Source organism: Sylvia atricapilla, chromosome 7 (genome assembly GCF_009819655.1).
Source record: "Sylvia atricapilla isolate bSylAtr1 chromosome 7, bSylAtr1.pri, whole genome shotgun sequence".
NCBI lineage: Eukaryota > Metazoa > Chordata > Aves > Passeriformes > Sylviidae > Sylvia > Sylvia atricapilla.
Window position 1 is genome coordinate 20,577,001 of NC_089146.1, and position 22,210 is coordinate 20,599,210.

A 22,210-nucleotide genomic window follows, 5' to 3' on the forward strand; every position below is an offset into this window, starting at 1 on the left:
ACAGGAGCATAAGGAATAATCGAGAGGGAATATGTGAAATACAAGAATGAATATATTATAGTGCATGTGATCATTGGCTGGTACCTTTCTTACTATTGTAAAACATCCATGTTCATTTTTTATTTTTGGGGGGGATGGGAGCAGCAATAGGTTTAATTGTATTGAAATTTGCACACGGACATAAAATTAAATTTTTGCAACACAGTGAACTTTTCGTCAAGTGACAACATAACATAAAACGAAGCAGTGTGAGAAGGGGCACCTGTAGAAAAGAGGATTTTATTGTTGAAGTGAAAATTGAATGTTCTGGCCCAGCATTGCCCAATTGCAGCTTCTCCCAGCTGTAGCTAAATGACCACTGACAGAAAAGGCCATGAACAGCCCTAACATATTAGGGGTAAGTGAAAGTGAGGCCAAACAAGGAATGGAAAGAGAGCAGAGATACCTTGTAACTCAGGGACATTGCCAAAGGTTAATGCTGCTGATTCAGACCTTGGCTGATGGCAAAGGCCATGGAAGCAGTCCTGGCTCAGCAGAAGGAACTTACCATCTGGTTGCTCCATGGTGTATTTGGACAACTCTTAATGCTGTCTCTTATAAAGCCAGCTCGTTTCAGATGTAAAAGGGAAAAATAGCAGAATTGTGTGAGGACCTAAAAAGTAAAAAGTGAAAGGGAGCTCAGATTATCTGTCTGTGTAAAGGATAAAAAGGTAAATATATAAAGACAACAAAAATTATAAGAGTTTTGAGAATTTTCTTGTTTGGTTGACCTTTGTGTCTCTAGACAAATATGATAGATTTATCCTAGATATGGAGATACCCCAATACCAGTGAAAAATTTTTCAGCTTGAGATGGTCTACAGTTAGTAAAGAGGCTTTCACAGAATCACAGCATGGGTCAACCTCCCTGCTCAAGCAGTCATCCCAGAGCACATCGCACAGCATTGCATCCAGAGGGTTCTTGAATATCTCCATTGAGAGAGATTCCACAACCTTTCTTGGCAATCTGCTCCAGTGTGTGATCACCCACATAGTAAAGAAATTCTTCCTCAGATTCAAGTGGGACTTTATATGCATCAGTTTCTGTCTGTTGCCTCCAAAAATTAAGTTTTTGTATTGTTTAACCAGTGAGTGGAACCAGCTGTGGAGCGTGGCTGACCTGCAGCTGCACCAGCTGCAGCAGCTATAGCTAAGCAGAGCTCTTCTGGGTGATCTGGTCCCAGCTGTAGCAAGAATGCTTTATCATAATGAGTTAATATGAATTATTAACTGGCACCAGTTGAATTTCATTAAAAAATGGAAATTGATGGACATTGGGTGGCCAAGGGAATATTAACTTCAAACTTGTCCAGGTCTTGAGAAAACAGTATTTGTGATCATCAAACCTTTGTCTGGTTCATATCTCCATGACTGTGTTGAACACCCCAGCTTCAGGTCTGTTCCATAAATTATCCCTTGAGCTTTCCTTGATAATAAAACTGGCATTTGAATTGTAGACTTTTACCCCAGTCATGTAGATGATCTAGTCAGATTTTTTTTGTTAATTTGTATAATACATAAAAGATTAAAAAAAACCCTGAGACAACTTTTTCTGTGTTATGGAAGTTATACCAAAATATTTTACTGGGTTTCTAGTGTAATGAAAACAATAGAAAACTTTCAGTGAGTTGGTGTGTAGCCTCCTTACTTTGTAGTATATTGAATCTCCAGGCAATTCTTGTATGTCAACAGCAATAGAAATTACTGCTAGAAAAACAACACTAAGGGCCAAGTGTTGCAATGTGATTTGCACTGGTGTCTGAAAGCTTCTTCCAGAGACTATTGATGTTTTCTCAAAATTCTGTGTTTTTCAGCAAATAATATATAGCATCTGCCAAATAATATATAGCATGTGCCACTTTGATATTAAGGTAAGCTTAAATTATTGGATCAGGGAATCTTCAGTGTCTTGCACTGCACTGAGAACTTAAATTGCACATACAGAAGAGAAATTTTTATATAAATTTCTACAGAATTTTAATACGAGTTCTTGTTGTTACAGAGTTTTTTTCCAGATCATATGATATCTTTTCCAAGTGAGACCAGTGCAGCACTAAGCCACTCTGGGATATTACAGGTATGTAATTTTGAGTGAAGATGAACCAGCACAGCTCAGAATTTCCCATTATCTGTGTTGTGTGAGCATAGTTCCTTATTGCTGTTGGATCTGTTGCTAGGTTTTGAATAATTCAAGACATGGTTAATAACCGTTTTCCTCAAGAGATATGAAATGATGTGTCCCTTCCAAGAAGCTATTATATGTCCACGCTTGGAAACTTGAACATCCTTTAAGAATCAAGAACACAAATACAGAGAAAATAGAGTGATACCTACCCATAAATACCTTTATGGGGTATTTCAGGTGAAAAACCCTTTTTCAGGGTGGAGTGCTGGACAAACTTTGCAGCAGGCTATGGTAGAATACCAAAGAACTGGCAATGTGACACAAATGGATATAAAAAGAGTTAAATGGTTAAACTTAATGAGTAGAAAATTTAGACTGACTAGTATGATTTGTTAGCTTGAAGGCTACTGTAGCCTTCAAAAAAAATTATGGTAGGTCACTCAGTGTTAGTCATCTTTTAAGCAGACACAAGATTCTAATTTACAGTGAGAATAATGAAATGATAATAGAGAATGACCATATCAGGGATCATCGTCTTACTTTCAAAGAGGGGAAAAATGAGTAATAAAGGTGGAAACGTACACATCACTCTTGTTTGCTTGTCATTAGAGAAATTAAATAATAGAAGAAGAACTTCCACTGGTCTTAAGACAGTAACCCTATGCATGAGTTTTGGGGATAAAGAATGATTGGAAAGGCAACATAATAACACAGGATATTTAGGGCAGAAGCAAAAGAAACATAGAAATTACAATTAAAAAACCCCAACTATACGATAAGTCTACCTTAGCATCCACCAGTAAATGAAAACCATTGAAAGTGTAACTAATTCTCAAAGCATTCTTTCATATTAAAAAGTTATATCCTTATAAAAGTGAATGTTAATCAAGATGTTAAGATTATCCCAAATATAGTAAAAAATTTTGCAAATTAAATTTGACGCACACTAGATTCTGTAATTTTTACAAACCTAAATAAAATTTTTGTGATTTCAAAAGTGCTGCAAATCTAATGAAAGTTGTTTCCCTTTTGCCACCTACATAACACAGATTTTACAGTCTAGCATAAACATTTAATTTAGAAAATTCTGTCCCCTATGTTAATAGAACTTTAAGTTTTTTGCTCACAAGTGTAATTTAGTAAATAAAATAATGAAGACTTTTGTAAGAGAACTTTTTGGCTTATATTCTTGTGCAGAACTTCTTTAAGCCCATATTGTAAGACCTAGAATATGTTCAAAGCTGGTAGATAAGATTAACGATCTTTCCAAATATATCTAGTTACTGGCCATTTTGGTAGCTTGAAAAACACGTTGCAAACTGTCCTCTGTTGCTATTTTGTGTTGCATTGTATATTAATTGTATTTCATTAAATAAAACTTAATAGGCACAAAGTAGAGAATACCTTGGTGGATTGTGCAGCCATTGTGCACATTTCATCAGAAACTTTGGGTAAATTGTTTACTGTGAGTCACTATTTCCTTGGAAACTTTCATTAAGACAAGGTAATGGGCTGCATTATTATTTGTGATGTGCTTGGTTAAGTATCAAAAGAGACATTAGTTTGACAATTCAATGCTTACAAGTGATTTAAAAATCACTTCTGATACTTTTACATTCTTTTGTGGGTTGAGCTGTAACCAAGTAAAATGTTTTCAAGGTCTGTTTTTCTTAACTCTTATTGAAAGTTGAAGAGTGAGTATTTTGGTTGATTATTTTGAATCAGAACATCTTTGTAGAACAGAGCCACAAAAACAAAATCTGTCTCCTGTCCATTTAGCATGTGCTAAGTAATAGTACTAGGTCTTAGATATACTGAATGTCTGTGTATACCAGAGAGGTTTAGTTGCTGCCCTGGAGATCTTTAGCCTACAAAAGAGGTGTGTCATTGTATTGATCAGGGTATAGCTGCTCTAGTGGTAGGCAGTCTGGGTGATTTGGAACTTGCTTTAGGCTGTTTTTGCAAATTGGATGTTTTAAAATGTGTCAAAAATGAACGTAGTATGAAGATTTTAGGATCACTGTTAGGAGCAGACTTTCATTTCTTTAATCTTTGTGCCACAGCAAGTCCCTCTTTCCCTAACCAGTTTCTCACCTGACTGCCATTCCAGGCTTCAGGCTGAAGCAGACCTGCACTGAATTTCAGTCTCTTGTCAGTCTCCTGGATGTTGTTTTAATCTCCTCATTGCCTTACTCTGTCTTCCACTTTAGATTTTGTTGGCTCCCAGTCTAAACTTCTCAGGCAGACTGAAGTCTATTGGAGACAATACTGGGATTAAGAATCAATTCTTCACTAGAATTACATAGTGTCCCCAAATTTTCTCAGCAGGTTCAGGGTAAAAATCCAGCTTATTCCCAGTAGTACTGGTCTGGATCATGGCTAGCTGTCACCACATCTTTGAAGAAATCAGTCATCTATTTCAACATGTTCACAAAGTTTTAGTATAATGATGGCTTCTTTGACTCCCCAAAACACTGCATAAATGCTCAAGAAGCATCCACCTTAGTAGATACTGTTATTTTGCTACTGCAGGTATTTGTTCATTGAAAATGTTGAAAATGTAGACAAATAAGTTTTGTAATTAGGAGTGCAGCTCTCAATCTTTATTGAATTCAGTGACATCTAGGATTTCTGCATTTTTCACTGTTTTTATATTCATCTGAGACAGTGCAATGTTTTTCTCATTCTGATGTTTCTTCACTTTCTGATTGATTTTTGTTTATTTGTTTAGGGGTTTTATTTCAACAAAAGACTTTTATTTGTTTTGTTTCATGTTCAGATTGGTTTTAAATTAGTTGGTTTACAGCTAATCAAACAGTAATCAAATCCTTAGGGCTCTCTATATCAGTATCTGAAAGATGTGGTGGCATTTGACACCACTCTACTTATCAGGGTGTATATATCACTATGTGGGGGAAAGGGTGCAGGTTTATTTCTGCATACTGTGTGACCAATAGTCCCTGTCTGCAGTGTACTATCATTTAGGTCTCCCCTCTTCTTCCAGTATTAAGGATTTTTCTTATTTTTATCTGTATAAACAGAGATCCATTCCCTCCTATAACAAACTTGTATGTACCTCCATTAAAAACAAACAAACAACAAAACAAAAGAGCAACAAAAAAACCCCCAGCAAAAACCAACCTGAAACAAAAAACAACCCAAGGTAATTTTCTTTTTCTACTATCATTCATTTTTGGCATTTATTACAGACATTCAGTTCTCACTCTGAAATATTTTTACTGCTCATCCTTCTGACAGTTAATGGTTTTGACTACAGCTTGTTCATGTTCTATTTTCTCACACAGTCCTCAGCTGTCTTAGAAAGGAAGAGATGGATTTGAGATTGCCTTTTTCCTAGCATTACTGCTACTTTATTTTAATTGATAGCATGGCTACAACAATGACTGTCGAAGCTTAGCATTGTATTGCTCCTCCACTTAGGTCTGCTGAGTAAGAGAAGTGTTTTTCATGACAGCATTTCTGGTTTGAAGCTCTTATGGCAGAAATCCTGGGGAAGACACTTGTGCAGGCAGGAAGCCAACCACTCCTTTGAGTTTCAGCAGAGACATTAAAGCCTCAAAAGATGCTCTTTTTATTTTGCATACATTGACTGGTTCAGATTTCCCTAAGGCTTTTATTTGACTTTGTTTATGGATTTTATACTTTTTCAGTTCAGCCTATATATTTCCCACCAGTGAAGCTGTTAGTATGTGGCAAAAGGGAAGATTAACAGCTGGAACATGTACCAAGACCTACCCATCTGCTTCTGTGTGGCTAAAATAGCTTGACCTGCATTTGCACACAGCACATGTAGACAGATGTACCCAGGCTTTCTGTGATTGAACTGCTCAGGTGAATAGCAGTGAAGCTGCTCATAATGCAGTCCTGGTGGTGGGCTGGGGTCACCCCTGGCCAGTGGAGCCCTGCTTCTGTTACTGCATTCACACCAGCTCAGGTTGATCTGCAGCTGGTACAGTCATGCATCTCACTGCAAGGCAGGAAAACAATAAAAGTCAAAGAAATCTTGTATGTCTTGGTTGGACTGTATTATTTAGTAGCAAGAGAACTTGGTGTGCTTCCAAAATCACGTTCAATTTTTCATTCTGCTGGAGTCCAGTACTAGCCAGTCCATCTCTTGCCTCGTAATCTGTTGTTTCACTTCTTAAATAAGATTTTCTGGAAATAGAAGTGGATAGGAGAAAAATTCAGCAATGAAAACTGCAGATATTGACCAAAAAATCCTTTGTGCCGTACCTCTATATAAGCCTTGACGGAATTTATGATACCACAGACCAGTCCTGGGGCGAGGTTCCTTGAAGTGCTCAGTGATAACAGATTCTGTGGCATATATGGAAATAGAAGAATTCTGGGTTAATATGTTTAGAGTCATGGTTCTGAGTAGTGTCATTGGAAGAAGAGTGACAAAAGCATGACATGGAATTAGGGTAAAATTAATGGTTGCTCACTTTTAGTGGGTACTTTTGCAGTCTGAGTAGAACTGTCTAAGCCTCAGCAAGACAAGAGCTGTTGCACTCTGACAGTGTCTGATGAAGTGGCTGAAGAGAAATCTCTGAATATCTTGAGTGGAGGCAGGAGCTGTCTTGGGGGCTGGCCCAGTCTCTCTGGTTTTGGTTCAACTAAAGCTCCTCCTTAAGCACCTTTCAGGTGCAGAGACCTTTATTCCCTGCTTTTGAAAATGCTAATATCTGCCTGACCTGTGTGGTTTTGTTATTCAGAGTTAGTGGTTTGCTGAATTAATTTTAACTCAGGTCAATTAATTTCTCTGGTTTGTAACATGGTGGGTGAGGGGAGGGATGTACTCTTTTTCTTCTGTTGTTAGCACTCATTAGCAGTTTTATATAAATAGGGTCTGAGGCATGGAATCAGTACTTCTTACACTGGTTTAGTTGCAGAAGTTCACATATTGCAGAAGTAATGCTCTCATTTCAACCATATGGTTCCATATAAATATGTAACTTGCTTAGCATACCTTGGAGTTGTGTAACATTCTTCCATGCCTTAAATCAGAGGTACTATTAATGGGATTAAATCATAACTGAATTACTGTGGTGTGATAGTGTCTTTAGGAGTTATTCCCCTTAGCCGTGTCTGAGTATGTTAATGAAACACAAAGCTGATTTCAGAGGAAAAGAAAAATGCATGTCTGATACTTTCTTTCAGATGTTCCTTAGCTCCAGCACATATCCTGAGATTCATGGTTACTTGCATGCAAAGGAACAGGGGAAAAAATCGTGGAAAAAATTGTACTTTCTTTTGAGAAGATCTGGCCTTTATTTTTCCACTAAAGGTACATCTAAGGTAAGGGAGGAAAAAAAAAAAGAGAGAGAGCAAGAACTGTGAAGTCACAGCAAATATGTATGTATTTATCATTTGTTGTAATAATAACAACCAAAATTTATAACCAAATAATTAAACTTATAATGATAAAAAATAAATATATTCATTATAGATAAAATCTAGAGAGATATGGAGATAGAAAACTGGGAAAGTGTTGTCTTAGAAACTGTAGTTTCTTTTTGCCTGATAAGTTCACTTAATTCTGGTTAATATTACCCATAACAGTACCCTGTTAAAAGGAATTTTCTAATACTAGTTAAATTTCTGAAGTAGGTGTTCTGAAAAGTGGATATAGTAATTGATTATCTAAAATAAGAATTTTTACAGGATAAATTTGGGATTCTCAGAATTGGTATCTGGACAGTTTTTTATTTTTCTAGTTCAAATTTTTGATGGTGGTACTTTAAGCCTTATCATATTTAACATTGGAGTTGAGAAACCTTTTACATAAACGAATCAAACCAATGTTTATTCATGTTTTGGATTTTCTGTAATTACCTGCCAAAGTTTTCATTGAGCTGGTTTGTAACCTTTGGCAAATTTCTTTTGTTTGCTGCCTTCACATAATTAACCTTAGTGGGTGGAGATAATGGTTAAAAATGGTACTGGTCAATAATTATAACAGTATGTTGGTTTTCAGTTTATAAAAATTTCTTTTGTTTTGATGTTTGAAATGCATGCTGCTCTCAAAATTTGCCTCCTACTCTAATTTTATTATTGCTTGGATTTATTGGAAGTTTTCTCAGAAATTATATAACTTGTAGTCTGGGGGGTTTTTTCCCCTCTGGAAGAATAAACTCTAACTGATTTGATTTTTTTTTCCCTCTGCATTATGAAATGAATATTGAGTTGCCTCCTTTTAGATTTCATGATGTCATGGTTTAAAGTTTATAAGACTGTATTTTGGAACAGGATAACTACTGTACTCATCCAAGTGTCTTATCTGGAGAGGCTGGCTAAAAGTAGTCTAACTGTATTACATTACTTTTCTTTTTAGGAGCCAAGGCATCTGCAGTTTTTCTGTGAATTCAGCAATAGTGATATGTACATGTCTTTAACAGGCAAAAAGACTTCTGGAGCACCAACAAACTATGGATTCTGCTTTAAGGTACAAGCTTATTATTCTGATACATATTAAAGCAAGCCACAGATTTTAGGTAAGCTTAAGTTTCTTTAAGGCTTTGAAAGCAATATTCAGCTGTCTGTTATAAAATAGGAGAATTAGTGGCTTTTATTTCAACAGGTATTATCTTCAAGATATGCTTTAATGCTAAAAAATGTGCTGTGGCCTTCTAGCCTAACAAATCAGGAGGAACCAGAGACCTGAAACAGCTCTGTGCAGATGATGAACAAAGTAGGACCTGTTGGATGACAGCAATTAGGTTACTCAAGGTAATTTTTCTGTGTGGAGTTAACTTCTTGCATAAGTGCGCTATGTGGTATTTTGATGCTGTGAGTAGAGAGGTACCATCATTTTAGGCTCCCATGCAATAGCAGTATCAATTTTGTACTTTGAAAGCTTTTTTATTTTGTCCCAAGAAGAAGCGAGAGACCAAATCCTGGAATCATTGTAAGGGATGGAATGATGTCTCAGTCCTGAAAATATTTAACATTAAGCATATGCCTTGGTGTAACCGTGTTGAGTTCAGTGAGATTGCTGAGTAATGTTGAACAAAGCAACAAGAATACACAAGAAGAGAACTGTAATGTTTTTAAAATGTGACTGTTGTGACAAAATAGGAACAGGCCAGTTGGTATATTAAATGGGTAGCATTTAATGCAAAGTGTACATTTATAAAGGCAGCAGCAAAAATGATAATGTACATTTCCTTAGCCTAACAGTTTTTGTCCCTGGTTTTTAATGGTAATGAGAAGAGTGTGCTATCTTTTTCATCTGGGGAAAAAACCTTACTTGGCTTAGGTTTATAATTTAAAATGCTAACCATGTTATTTTCTGATTTTAGTATGGGATGCAGCTGTATCAGAATTACATGCAACCATATCAAGGTAGAAGTGGCTGCAGCCCTTTGAATATAACACCTATGGTATGTCCCACAGCAGCTCCATGAATAAATACATGTTTCTGCCATTGTGCTTTTTTCAAGTAACTTGTGTCAGTTACACTACTGACCTGCTCCTTCGAAACGTTGCATGTGCAAACGCTTGCTGAAGTATTTAGGGCTGCCAGGGTTGATGAGAGAGCTAGTTAATTAATTTCCTTACTTAGAACAAATTAGTTAAAAGGCTCTTCCCTCTATAAAATCTTCAGTATTTTGGGAGTTCATTGGCTTATTACTGTTGAATGGAAAGAAGATTTTGAAAACAAAGCAGCAGAACCATAAATGCATTAAAAGAAAATCAAAGTATTTAAGGTTACACATGCTGATGAATAAGAAAGTTGTAACAAATCCTTTTTGCTATACTTCCTCTTTTATTTTTTTAAAAAATATAAAATATTTTGTACTGGAGATGAATTTCACCTGGTGTAATACTGACTGGACTTCAGAAGCAAACCATAATTTGGCAGATTGTCTGCCCTGTTTTGGAGGAAAAAACAGCCTATACTGGATACTGTGTCCATCTTCTCAGTTGGATAGTTGGGATTGGATGAAGGGTGTCCATTTGTTAATGTCTTATATTATCCTACCTCTTTATAAGTAATTTGATTTCAAACTTTTTCATGGATGATTTCTATCCCTTTTGTGGTTTTTGCTGGCTAAATTGGATAAAATTACTTGTTGCCGAGATATGTGACAATGAGTTTATGGTGATTTTTTTTTAGCTTTTATTATAGTTCTTGCTGATAAAATCCCTAAGAAATGAATTTGCTATCCCATGTATTCACAAAATTAGTTTTCAGTGATCTTGCAAATAAGCATGGCTTATTAAGGATGTGCTTAATATGCTGCCCGTGCCTTAGTTTGTGTTATGTGAAGCTACTGCAATAGCCAGCTGCTGCTCTTATGATGGATCAGGGAGCCACTACTGATTCTCTTCTCTTTCACTGTTGTGTGCATTTTAGCTCCCATAGCTTCTAACAGGCAGAATCTATAACCACTGCTAACAATGGCACTGTTTTTCTACTCGTGTATAATTCATGAATTAAACAGCAAATTGAATAATCTGGGGATTAAGTGCACATGCTAATGAACATACTTCATAAGGAAGCTACTTCCACATTTCACATTCCTTAATTTCTCAGCCATGTCAGCTACAAAGAGTTCCCTCCACTCTGCTAGAGGCAAACATTTTCTCTTCATTTGCCCTTGTTTTTTTTTTGTTGTTGTTTGTTTGTTTGTTTTTTAACTTTTGGGAAGTTCTTTACAGGTTACAGTTACTTAGATAGACCTTAGTCTACAGTGTCAAGAATTATCGTGAACTACAGAAATGCTCTCTACCATTTCTAGTTATATTCATGCTTCTAACCAAGCAAAAAAAAAAAAACAAAAAAACAACAAAAAAAAAACCACCCAGACCAAACCAAACAACAACAACGAAAAAAACCAAAACCAAACCAACAACAAAAAAAACCCCCAAAAAGCCCCAAACACCTCCACCAAAAAAAACCCAAAAACCAAAAAAAAAAAAAAAAAAAAAAAAAAAACACCAAAAAAAACCAAAAAAAAAAAAAAACCCAAAAAACCAACAACCACTCAAAAAAACCCCAGAGTTGCTCTGGTTTTGGGAAGATTTGCTAACCCTCTAAAAATTTGGGCCTCTTGTGTCCAGATGTTGCTTTAACTTACACAGTGGTAGAATGCTTTTTTATTGGTTAAATATTCTAGTGCTTGCCAACATGTGAACCATCACGATTCTTATAAAACCTGATTTTGTAAACTTTGGTTTCTGAGAAATATTTTGGTGACTTTTTAGGACTGTTTTGTCAAACCTCAGTGTTCTATTTGGTTGTTACAAATTTGATCTTCATTGAGAGAAAAAAAACCCACAAGCATTTTTTTTTTAACATGCTGCAGTTATTGAGTCTGTGACTAGAATTAGAAGGAATGTATTAAAATAGAAGTTACACTTCATAGAAACTGCTGGGTTTAATAATTAAATATGGTAAATTAAATGGAAATTTATATAGCAAACATATAAATCTGACATATTTCTAATAAAATGTTTTGATATTTTTCATTTGATCATAATGTATAATAATTTTGTATTTTACCTTTTTTCCCCTGTTACTTGGACATTTTAGTAACAGTTTCCTGACTTGTTTTGAAATGGAAAGGGATAGTTATAGTTAAAAATATAAATACAGTTTATGGTGAAGTGATGTATTTGTCATCCATTGCAGTAATGCAAAAAAATGGTCTGTCCTGCCAGACTGTAAAATTGAGCTTTGTAGCAGCATACTGGAATTACAAATGCTCCCTAGGGTAAAATGAGTTTGGCTCTGATGGGAAACACTGCCAATACTTGAAATATCACTTACAAAACATAATGTTTTCTCAGAAGCTTGTTTTTAAATTATGAATCTTGTAAAAAGTGAGCAAACTAAATTTATTTTTCATTTTTGCAGAGAAGCATTTCAGAAAATTCCTTAGTAGCAATGGATTTCTCAGGACACAGGAGCAGAATTATAGAAAATCCAACAGAAGCCCTTTCAGTTGCAGTTGAAGAAGGATTAGCATGGCGGGTATAAACACCTTTGATTTATGGGAATATTATTTTCTGTTTTGGTGGTTTTGTTTGTTTGTTTGTTTGTTTGTTTTCAAACAAAGGAGCTTTGAAGTTATGTTTTTGCTTCTCTCTCAAACAGAGGAGAGGGTGTCTCCGACTCAACTCACATGGTAGTCCTATTGCCATGTCTAACATGGGTATGTGTGAGTTAATTCCTTGCCAGAGAAATGGAATAGCTGGTTCTTTCAATACAGGGAAAATGTTTTTTCACTGATCTTTTTTTTTTTCTCAGCTATACACAGATCTCAGTCATGGTTTCATCATAAAATCTCTAGAGAAGAGGCTCAGAGACTTATTTTGCAGCATGGACTTGTAGATGGGTAAGTTAATTCTTTACGTATCTTCTCTGAGGCATGTTTCTAGCCAACAACTCCTGTTTTCATGTTCCTCTTACTGGGGGGAGGTAGAGGAAGAAGTTTTTCACTTACCTAATAGGAATAAAAATTCTTTTATATAGGGTTATCTGGGGATCAGTTGATTCCTATTTTATCTAATTTGGAAACAATGAAGCGGTGATCTAAGACACTGATTCTGTCACTGACCAATTACTTATGTCCATTTAGAGTCAAGCACTAGAGCTGTGTCCTTGCACAGGATTCTCTGGGAGCTGGCAACCTTGGCACCACTGTCTTTTGTATCTCTGTTAGTGAAAGAGGGCCTGAAAACATTATTCTAAGATGAGCTGTGCTGGGACAGACACTGAAAAAAACTGTGCTTTTTTCCTCATGAATTGACTAAAAATTGTGTCATCCTTTAATAGCAAACAATAAATGTTAGGAAACGACTTTGATTTTTTAAATATTTCAAGTAAACATTAATCTAAAAAATGACAAAGCAAGTAGGTATTTTATGTTCAAATCCTCCTGCTTTTCATTGCTGTATTTTTATCCTTAGTCCTGTATTAAATGTAAACTTGGGCCTCCTTCATTCAATGAGTAATTCCAAAAAAAATCTCAGTTTCTTTGAGTCTGTTTCCAGTTAGGTACCTGGAACATCAGATTGCTGGTTAAATTCCTTCAGTTTTAGATTAAGTATGTTGTAGTATTGTTTTCTACATCTACAGAAACGGCTCCAGGAAAAAAAAAATGAAGGGGAGGAAAAGGAGACAAACCTGGTCATAATCAGCACAAGGATGACTAATTGGACTTCCACTTTTGTATTTTTTATTTTTTCTTAAATTTCCAGGGCCTTTTTTTAAAGCCTGGCGTATGATATTGAAGCTGGTTCTGTGCTCTGCATTTATTTTTGTATTTGTTAGAAGAGTGAGACAGGACATGGGGATGAATTCAACATATATTTCTGAGCAGGATGTCATTCTAGGCCTGATGCATCTTCCAGTGTATTTCTTACACACACACTGAAATGAGAAAGTGAATACCTTGCTCGCATTGGTTTAGTACGGTATTGTTTATGTTACAGTCTTGGAGCCATTCATAGCTCTGCAGTGGGATTTTGAGAAGGATGATACTTTTGTGTGGACTGCCTAGAATTAATTAGAACATTGGTAGTAGGAGTGCTCATATTCTGTCTGATACATACTCAGGAGTTACACTGAAGTAAAGAACACATGATGTCATGTGACATCATTTTGATGAGCTAAAAGCATGAATTATCACCAAAAATACAGCCATTTTTAATGGGAAAAATAAGACTTCAGTTTCTGGGAGTGAAGGCAGAGAAAATAATTCATATTGAGCCTTTTAGGGTGATCCCAAGCAAGGAGTTGTCATGCATATATGACAAGGGAGTAGGGCCTCTGTAATACGGTATGTGCAACAAATATGTTGTTCATGATGGCTTTTACAAGACAAGGAGGTAATTATATAAACTAACTACAGCAATTTTAGTATTTGGGTAACCCAGTAACAGAATTAGGGACAGCAGCAATCTTAAGGCATGCTATGAAGGAAGAAAGTTTTTGGATCAGGTGTTACAACAACTTTATTTAAAAAGTTCACATGGTAATATTGTAGATTTTGTATTTTACCCCCTAAAGTATGTTTGAAGAATTTTCAGTGATAAATGGTTGACATGATTGCAAACTGATCAGCGTCTGATTGATGAAAGAGCATTACCAAAAGGCCCATGGAAAGGTACAACTTGTCATTTAGAGAAGTTCATGAGGCAGAAGTTGACTGGATTCATCTACCATGTCTACAAAGCTCCTTCCAGGCAACATTCTGAGATTCTGCAAACTACAACCCTTTCTTCATAATAAAGTTTTTAAAGGTTCTTTGACAACTAAAGTTAGGTCTATTGTGATTATGTTAGAAAATAATAAAGATCTTTTTATCTGAAGAAGAAACGTTGCTTATATTTGTGATGAAACAAGGAAAGAAGTAAGAAAATGTACTTTAAAAGAACTGATGGATGGGAACCTAAATCCCAATCAAAGTGATTACATTGGGTATCATTTAATGTGGATCCTAGTAGAGAGTGTAGGGACCCCATTTTGGGTATCTGCAAAGTGGCACATTTCTACAGTGTCATTTTTCTGAATAAGATGAAGTGCCAGTCATTAATGACAAATCCATAAAATATGGAAGTTAATGCAGAGGATCTGCGGTCACTGCTGTGCAGAGTCTCGTCGGTGTCCCGGGCGGGTGAGAGCCCGCTAGGTGGTGGGAGCGAGCCGGTTTCCGCGCAGCCCGCGCCGCCGCTCCCTGCCCGTGCCGAGCGCTCGGCCGGCAGCAGCCGTCGGGAGGAGCTGCGGTAGTAACTGGGCTCCGAAATAGACTGCACAGCGATTTTGACAGAAATGGTAATTATTATGGACTGCAAATTTCCTAATTCCAGATATTTTCTTACTATGTAAAAACAGAACTCTTAGAAACTTTGAGAATGAAATTAGTAGTTTGAATCCATGCCGGAAGTCAGTGAAAATCCACTGCAAACATTTGGCTGTGTTTTTTTTTTTTTTTTTTTTTTTTTTTTTTTTTTTTTTTTCTTATAATTCTTTCTTTTCATGGAGTAGTTGTTCTGTCATTCCTGGTGTGTGGTGGGGCAAACAGTTCTGATTAGGTGATCACTGATGCTCACTTGATTGATACCTGCAAGTCCATTTTGCCCATTTCTTTTCTGCCCTGAAAGAGGAGCGTGCTTGGCAGTGGCTGTCCTTCCATTTCCCTTCTTTGGTATATTGGTCAGCTGTATCTCTTCCAGGCCTGTACAGAACAAACAGTTCAGGCTCTCTTCACTCCAAAGCTGTCTATCGGGTTCTTCCTGTCCTCCAAACTGTTCTCTGCCAATATTCCAAACCAGGTGATTTAGTGAAAAATGTCTCATGCTGTTAATCATCCTTTGCCTGTATCAAATTATTCTGCCAGGGCTATGGCAAGTTATGTTTGTCCATGTTCTGGTTGGAATAAGTTATCAGTGAACTAGTTGCAGTGGCACTGTTGGCCGTTCAGAGTGTCATGATTTGAATACTGATTCCATAAAGCAGGCAGAGTATAGCTCTGTCTTGTTGGGAATTTTGCTGCTGTGCAGAAATGAGAGTGCATTTATGAGAATTGGCCAGATGTGAGGAACATTCTGGTGTGCCTTGCATTACCTTTTCTGTAAAATTCCTTTTTAACTACCTTTTAAATTTTTCTGTAGAGTGCTTGTGATTTAGAAAATTCAAGTTTTCTGTAGTCAGAGTCCAAAGAAAAAAATCTGTTCAAAGCATAAACTTTGAGGGTGCTTTTCTGTCTGAAGAAATGTATTGTAATTCTATGCAGTGTAAAAACTAACGCCTACAGTGTCATTTATTCTGAGAATGCATGTTTTTCACATAATAGACAAGGTGAAGAAGAATTTAAGAGAAAGTATTCCCAGTGACACATTTGCAGAGAAATACTGATTAAAAGCCTAACTTACATAATTGATATTACATATGCTTTTCACTAATACTTGCTGTAATGAATTTAGAACAGTTTTAACTGGACTTTTGTAAAAGGATTTCAGATGATCTTACTTTAAAATTTTTTAATCTTTTCTAGGGTATTCCTGGTACGTGATAGCCAAAGTAACCCCAAAACATTTGTATTGTCACTGAGTCATGGATTAAAAATAAAACATTTTCAAATTGTACCAGTAAGTATGTTTTTTCAGTTTATATATGGAGTTGTAAAACCAAACAATTGAGTAACTGTGATAGAATATTGATGGATTTTTTTCTTCTTTTGCAGTTTGATTTGTTCTAAAGTTTGACTAGTATTATGAAATCCTAAAAAGTTTCTTGAAAAATGAAACTAATTTATTGCAGCTAGAAGCAGCCCTGATGGCATGAAAATCATGTGTTTATAGAGTTCATGTTTCCTTTTACTTTTCAGTGTGTACACAATTTCCTAGTCATCTGTTTTGGACTTCCTGCATTGTGTGTCCATATCTCACTGTGTCTTCTGTTCAGGATAGTTTCAGTATTTGTAGTCAAACATATTTTGTTGACCTCTCTTGTTACTGTGGTATATTTATGTACAGGTCTTATTCAGGGGAAAATAAAAAATCATTATTTAGTCCAGCTGCTTTATAGGTAAGCTGAAAGTTAATAAACTGCAATCATATTTCTGTTAGTTTTCATTGAGCATACTGTCCAGTTATTCTGCCAGAATAGTTACCCATCTCCATTGCTCCTGCTCTCTCACAAGGGGGTTTATGTGGGTTTCTTTACATGCTGCTTCTATTGAGAGGAGAAATACTTGAGCATTTTATGTTTTGGCCACAGATGCTTGATGTAACTGAGCAGACCCAGAGCTTTTTTATCTCTCTTTACAAGAACCTTTCTTCTAGACCACATAATACTCTAGTCTCCATGTGTCTTCGTGCTGAGGTTTCTAGCAGATTCTGCTGTTTCTCTGTAGAAATTAGCCAAGTGGCACTATTTTTTTTTTTTTTTTTGTCTTTGATCTATTGATGGTCTCTGATCATTCACCAAATTTCTGTATGCCTTACCTAGGGCTTGTAGCTGATATCCTCCGCTAAAAAAAACTTCATATAAAATAAAACTGAAGCACTATTTGAGAGGAGGAAAAAGTCAATGAGATTAGTTCATATAAGAATTGTCCAGGATTTTATTACGTATAGGTACAGAATATGGACGATTCCTTCATCCAAAGGTAATAGTTATTTACTGGATCCCATGGGATCATCAACATATAATCCTTGATAAGAATCGGAGGTGTATGATCTCTCAGTATTTATTCACTGTAGTCACTTCTAGTATTTACTTTGGTATATCTGTTGTGTGGTTTAGAAAACCATCTGAATTCTGTACAAAGAGTGTATGATTTTATTTCATTGGGATGGTCTTTAACTTTCAGATTTAAGAGACCACTTTTCCCTCTCAGAAAACAGACACTCTCTTCTCTAAGCGCGGGTGTAGCAGGATGCTGCAGTTATCTTCACTTTCCTTTGTGAAGATTTTCTTCTTGCCTTCAAAAGACTCTGCTAAAACCTTGCTCTCCTGTTGGATCTTTGGAAGAATCAGGAATTCTTAATTTTGATGTAATTGTGTACAGACTTGAGTCACATTTTCCATGCTGTTCATCAAGAAGACCTGTACTACTTTGTTGCAAAACTTGACTTGAAGGAAATTTTTCTGAATTATTTTTTAAGTAAAGTAATTTCTCCTATGCTAGTAACCAGAAAAAAAGAAATCCTGATGAGAACAGTTTAATCCAGAGAGTGTATCAGAATGGAAGCTCTTTGTCCCCAAGATACTGGCGTATTTCAGTTCCTTTCTGTCAGTTTCTGGTTGCATTCAGTACCCTCATTCCATTCTCAATACCCTGACTTAAATGTACATTGTTTTTGCTAGAACAGTGCTCTTTAAAGATTTAAAAAAAAATATTTGTTGTTTAAGTGAAGAAGTGTTTTGGTTCCAGTTGCTGCTGATCTAAATTAAGTGATCATTTTCTGAGAAACAAGGCATTTTGTGTTACTGTAGTAAATTCATAGCTTATTAGTTGAAGATCAAGGTTACTCTTTGAATTTCAAATTCTACTGTTCTTCTAAACTCTTACTTGTTTCCAGCCATTGTAAAGGCAAACTTTCTCACTAAATGTAAACAAATAAATGTCATTACAAAGCCTTTTTCCAAGGTAAAAACAATTCAATTGCTAAATGAAATATTTTTCTCTTGTATTTTAGGTTGCTTCATGTTATGCTGCACTTAAAAATGTCTCCTTTTAGATAGAGTATGCAACCTGCCAGTTCATGCCTCACCCATGTAAACAGGTGCCTCATGTTAACATTGGTAACCTGTACAACAGGTATGGCAGGTGGGTAGTAGGGAACTGATTGTAAAAAGTTCAGAAGGAAATCTTTGGGATACATTTGGGATCCCATACTGTGAAAATTGAAGACGTTGTTAGTTTAAAAGTATTTTTCAGCCTTTATACTCTGAGCTGATGCAAGTTCACTTCAATGGATTCCATCCTGAATTTCATCCATATGAAAGATGAAGAGTTGATACACAGTTCTGGGACTGTCTTTTTCTAAAAAATGTTTTCTCTTAACAGCGTTCTTAGCGTGTAGAAGATGCTAGGTTCTTGGGCAATAGAACTTTGATATCAGATTTTACGTTGCAAAATATTGATAGCTTTAGAATTAGCAGTCTGTCTGGTATTCATTCTGGTTTGGAATAAACTTGTTAGGAGGACAGCAGACATTTGAATTATTAACTTTCCTAGCCTGCGGTGTGTTAGCAGGAAAATTGCATGCATAAAGGAAGTCCAGTGAATGATAATCCATGTTCAGGTTCTTGGCTGGAGCACAGGAGTTTACGCATTCTCACATTGTTAATTCCTTAACTAGCAGTGTTTGACCTGGTTTGACCAAAGTCTGAGAATAAAGAAATTACAAACTACTTCCAGTCATGGTAGGAAGGGGTAGAATAACCAAGAATCATAAGCAGTTCAACAACTGCTTCAGATAAAACATCTTAATTACAGGTAAGAGAGCTAATATATCTTCTTCCTTCCCTTGTATTCAAGTAGGGTAGTTCTGTCTTTCCCTAGCACACCATCTGCTCCTTGGTGCTAGCCCTACTTCAGAATCCTCTGTTCGCTACTCTTTCAATCTTGTAAAGTGTCCTTTTCCCCTTTTTCTTTTTAAAAATCGTTTGAATAGGTTTTTTCACCCTATATTTGCATGAATGCCAATTTCACCATTTCACTAATCCTTGTGATATTAGATATATCAGCAGAAGAGGAACTAAATCAAGAAATTATGTAGTCAGTAAAGGAATAAAAATTGTGCAAGAGCTAACATTCAGTAACTTAGAAGAGGGAAATAGTAATTGCAAATTTTTTAAACATCTAAAAGTCAAAAGGAATCTTTCAAGGTATCCATTGAAGCTTCTTCTTTCTCTTCTGTATCTGTACTAATACGTGTTTGGAGCTGCAGCAATTCTTCCTCCTACAACAAGGACTACTAGATCAAGCATGTCATTCTTGTGATGGGCAGTGTCACATACTAATTTAGTTACATTAGTGTACTACTAGTGTAGTTAATATTACCCAGCCCACCACTGCACTGCTGTGTAGCCTTATCACACCTTACAAAACTGATAGAAAATAATGGAAGTGAATGGAGCAAAGGTTGAAATCTCTAAGTAACTTGGTTGCTTCATGTTGCTCTGTAAGAACTCAGGGTTGCTATTAACCCCAGCTATCATTCCAAAGCAAAGGCATGTAGTAGTATTGTTAATGCAGAAAGAGTATTCCTATACTTATTTAACTGTTCTTTCCTTCTAGGTCTGTACTTGAAGTCAAATAATAGGATATTTTCCTGTTGGGTTTTTTTTGTGCAAATGATCACTGTATTTTTTCTGCTCACAGTAGTGATAAGATTATGAATATATTGGTCCATAACAACACTTCTCAAACAAGTATTCCAGTTAGAAAGAAATACCATAGCAAAAGAGGATTTTACTAAATCTTGTTTTTCCATTTTTACAGTTGGAAGACGATGGGAAGCTATTCTATACCCTTGATGATGGTCATACCAGATTTACTGATCTCATCCAGCTAGTGGAATTCTATCAACTTAATAAAGGAGTACTGCCTTGCAAGTTAAAACACTATTGTGCACGGATTGCTCTTTAACCAAAGCATTTGTTGTTTCATCAGAGGGAAAGGAAGATACTAGTATACTTCTTCCCCTAAAGGCAAATTGTATAGCAAAAAGGGGAAAAAAGATCCGCATTACATTGTAAAGATTCTATGTTTAAGCTGCAAAAAAAAAAATTTATATTCTGTGTAGATAAGAACTTTGCCTTGTGATTGTCACAGCGAAATTAACTTTATGGTTTCGAAAAACCATTCTTTCCAATGTAATTCTTTAGTGTTGTCTTGGACTTTCTGGGTTTTCTTTTCAACTGAAAACAGTTTTGAAAAATATCGTGTAACTTCTACAAAAATATAACTGAAGGAAGATCTTTGTTCTTAGGTTTAAAATTAACTTTTTTCTCTGTAAATGTTTCTCATAATTTCGGTTCATCACATAAAAGGATAACATTTACTGTGGCAAGGATAAGAAGCTGAACTGCACATTTTATTTGTAAATAAAATAAATAAATATTTTGCACTATATTTTTGAATGCTACTTTGAGGATTATCACATCCAAAAAGTGAAAAATCATTAAAACCACTTACAACTGCTCAGTTGTGTTGAGTTGTGCTATTCTTGTAATATTTTAAAGTAATTTCTCTCTAATCCAATGACTAAATCTATATCTTTATACAGAGCTGGACTGTCACTTACTTGGCTGTGAAGTGTATAAACGTGCATAAATTATTATGGAGTGCATAATAATGGTTCAGTGTATACCTATGATTTCTGACACAAAGAGAGGCAGAAAGACCTGTTAAGTAACTGTGGAACTTTGCACAGTTGAAGAGGGAGTAAATTTCAATTGCCCTTAAAAAATAAAAGTAATGTTATAATAGTTTTAAATTATCAATAATTTACAAAAAATACAGGTAATAATTTACAAATAAAGGTAAATCCATTGGACTTCACTGAAAACATCATGAAAGTGTATTTATGGTAAGTTCCTAGCTCATTTTATTATTTATTATAAAATAAAAATGTCAGTTTAGTTACCAGTCAAGCAATCTTTACAGATTATCAAGTATTTAACATTCCAGCTAAAAAGAACTGTGCTAGTAGACCAAGTCAAATTTTGGACCACAGCATTAGAACTAATTTTGATATTTATGTTCTGAAAGAGAGTTGATACTGCCCTATCCTTCACCAGAAACTCGAGTTGAATGGGACTTGGTAAGGAGGCATCCCCGTCCTGATGCTTTGCTGTCCAAGATATTTGATCTTGTTATGAGGGTTCAGGGAATTGTCCTGGGTGTCTTTACAAAGGGTAGAGGCTGGAGTAAACATGATGTTTGAAGATGGGCTGTCACACTGAATCCAGCTCCCCCTTCCCATGCTTGCTCGAGTTCCCTGACTGCCAGGCACAGCAGCTGCTCTGCTGTAGGAGGAGGTGGGAGAGAAGGTAAAGGAGGCTTGGGATGGAGCCAGTGCGCCCCGAGGCACTGCGGTGCCAGGATGTGTCAGGTGACAAGGTCATGGACATGGAAGCATTAGAACAGTATGGTAACTGTAGCCTGTGGTTTTGTTATTGTGTGCCTCTGGAAGGCAAGCATAATAACATAATACTGTGATACTTAATTTACCGACTTGATCCACACATCACTGACCTTTTCCTCTGGTATGCAAATGCAGTTTTTAAAGCTCATTAAAAAGGCAGCTCTTCCTAATGTGTACCAAAGATGCAACATATGTGGTGCCTAAGCTCATTACATTAGGAAAGCCTTGTAAAACTCTTTACAGTCTAATAAATTTAACTCTTAAATCTCAAACACAATTTTAAATTGTACTTAGAAAATAATCAAAACCTCTTCAGGTTTGGTTTAATAATGTGATTACTTCTCAAGTACTTTTATTTCACGTGTTGGCATAGAATAAGGAGAAATATTCTCTGCATCCCTATTTTTTAAT

General features: G+C 35.9%; 1 protein-coding gene across 2 annotated transcripts in view; it reads left to right on the plus strand.

Moving 5' to 3' along the window:
• Nucleotides 1-20,856, plus strand: part of GRB14 (growth factor receptor bound protein 14) — a 60,539-nt gene extending 39,683 nt beyond the window's left edge. For both annotated transcript variants that reach the window (XM_066322879.1, XM_066322878.1), the window contains 10 exons: nucleotides 2,042-2,116; nucleotides 7,346-7,483; nucleotides 8,520-8,630; nucleotides 8,819-8,914; nucleotides 9,487-9,567; nucleotides 12,048-12,164; nucleotides 12,288-12,345; nucleotides 12,441-12,528; nucleotides 16,192-16,285; nucleotides 20,152-20,856. In XM_066322879.1, the coding sequence (XP_066178976.1) occupies nucleotides 2,042-2,116; nucleotides 7,346-7,483; nucleotides 8,520-8,630; nucleotides 8,819-8,914; nucleotides 9,487-9,567; nucleotides 12,048-12,164; nucleotides 12,288-12,345; nucleotides 12,441-12,528; nucleotides 16,192-16,285; nucleotides 20,152-20,298 (1,005 nt within the window). In that variant the 3' untranslated portion in view covers nucleotides 20,299-20,856. The remainder of the gene's footprint in view (nucleotides 1-2,041; nucleotides 2,117-7,345; nucleotides 7,484-8,519; nucleotides 8,631-8,818; nucleotides 8,915-9,486; nucleotides 9,568-12,047; nucleotides 12,165-12,287; nucleotides 12,346-12,440; nucleotides 12,529-16,191; nucleotides 16,286-20,151) is intronic.
• Nucleotides 20,857-22,210: the final 1,354 nt, after the last annotated feature.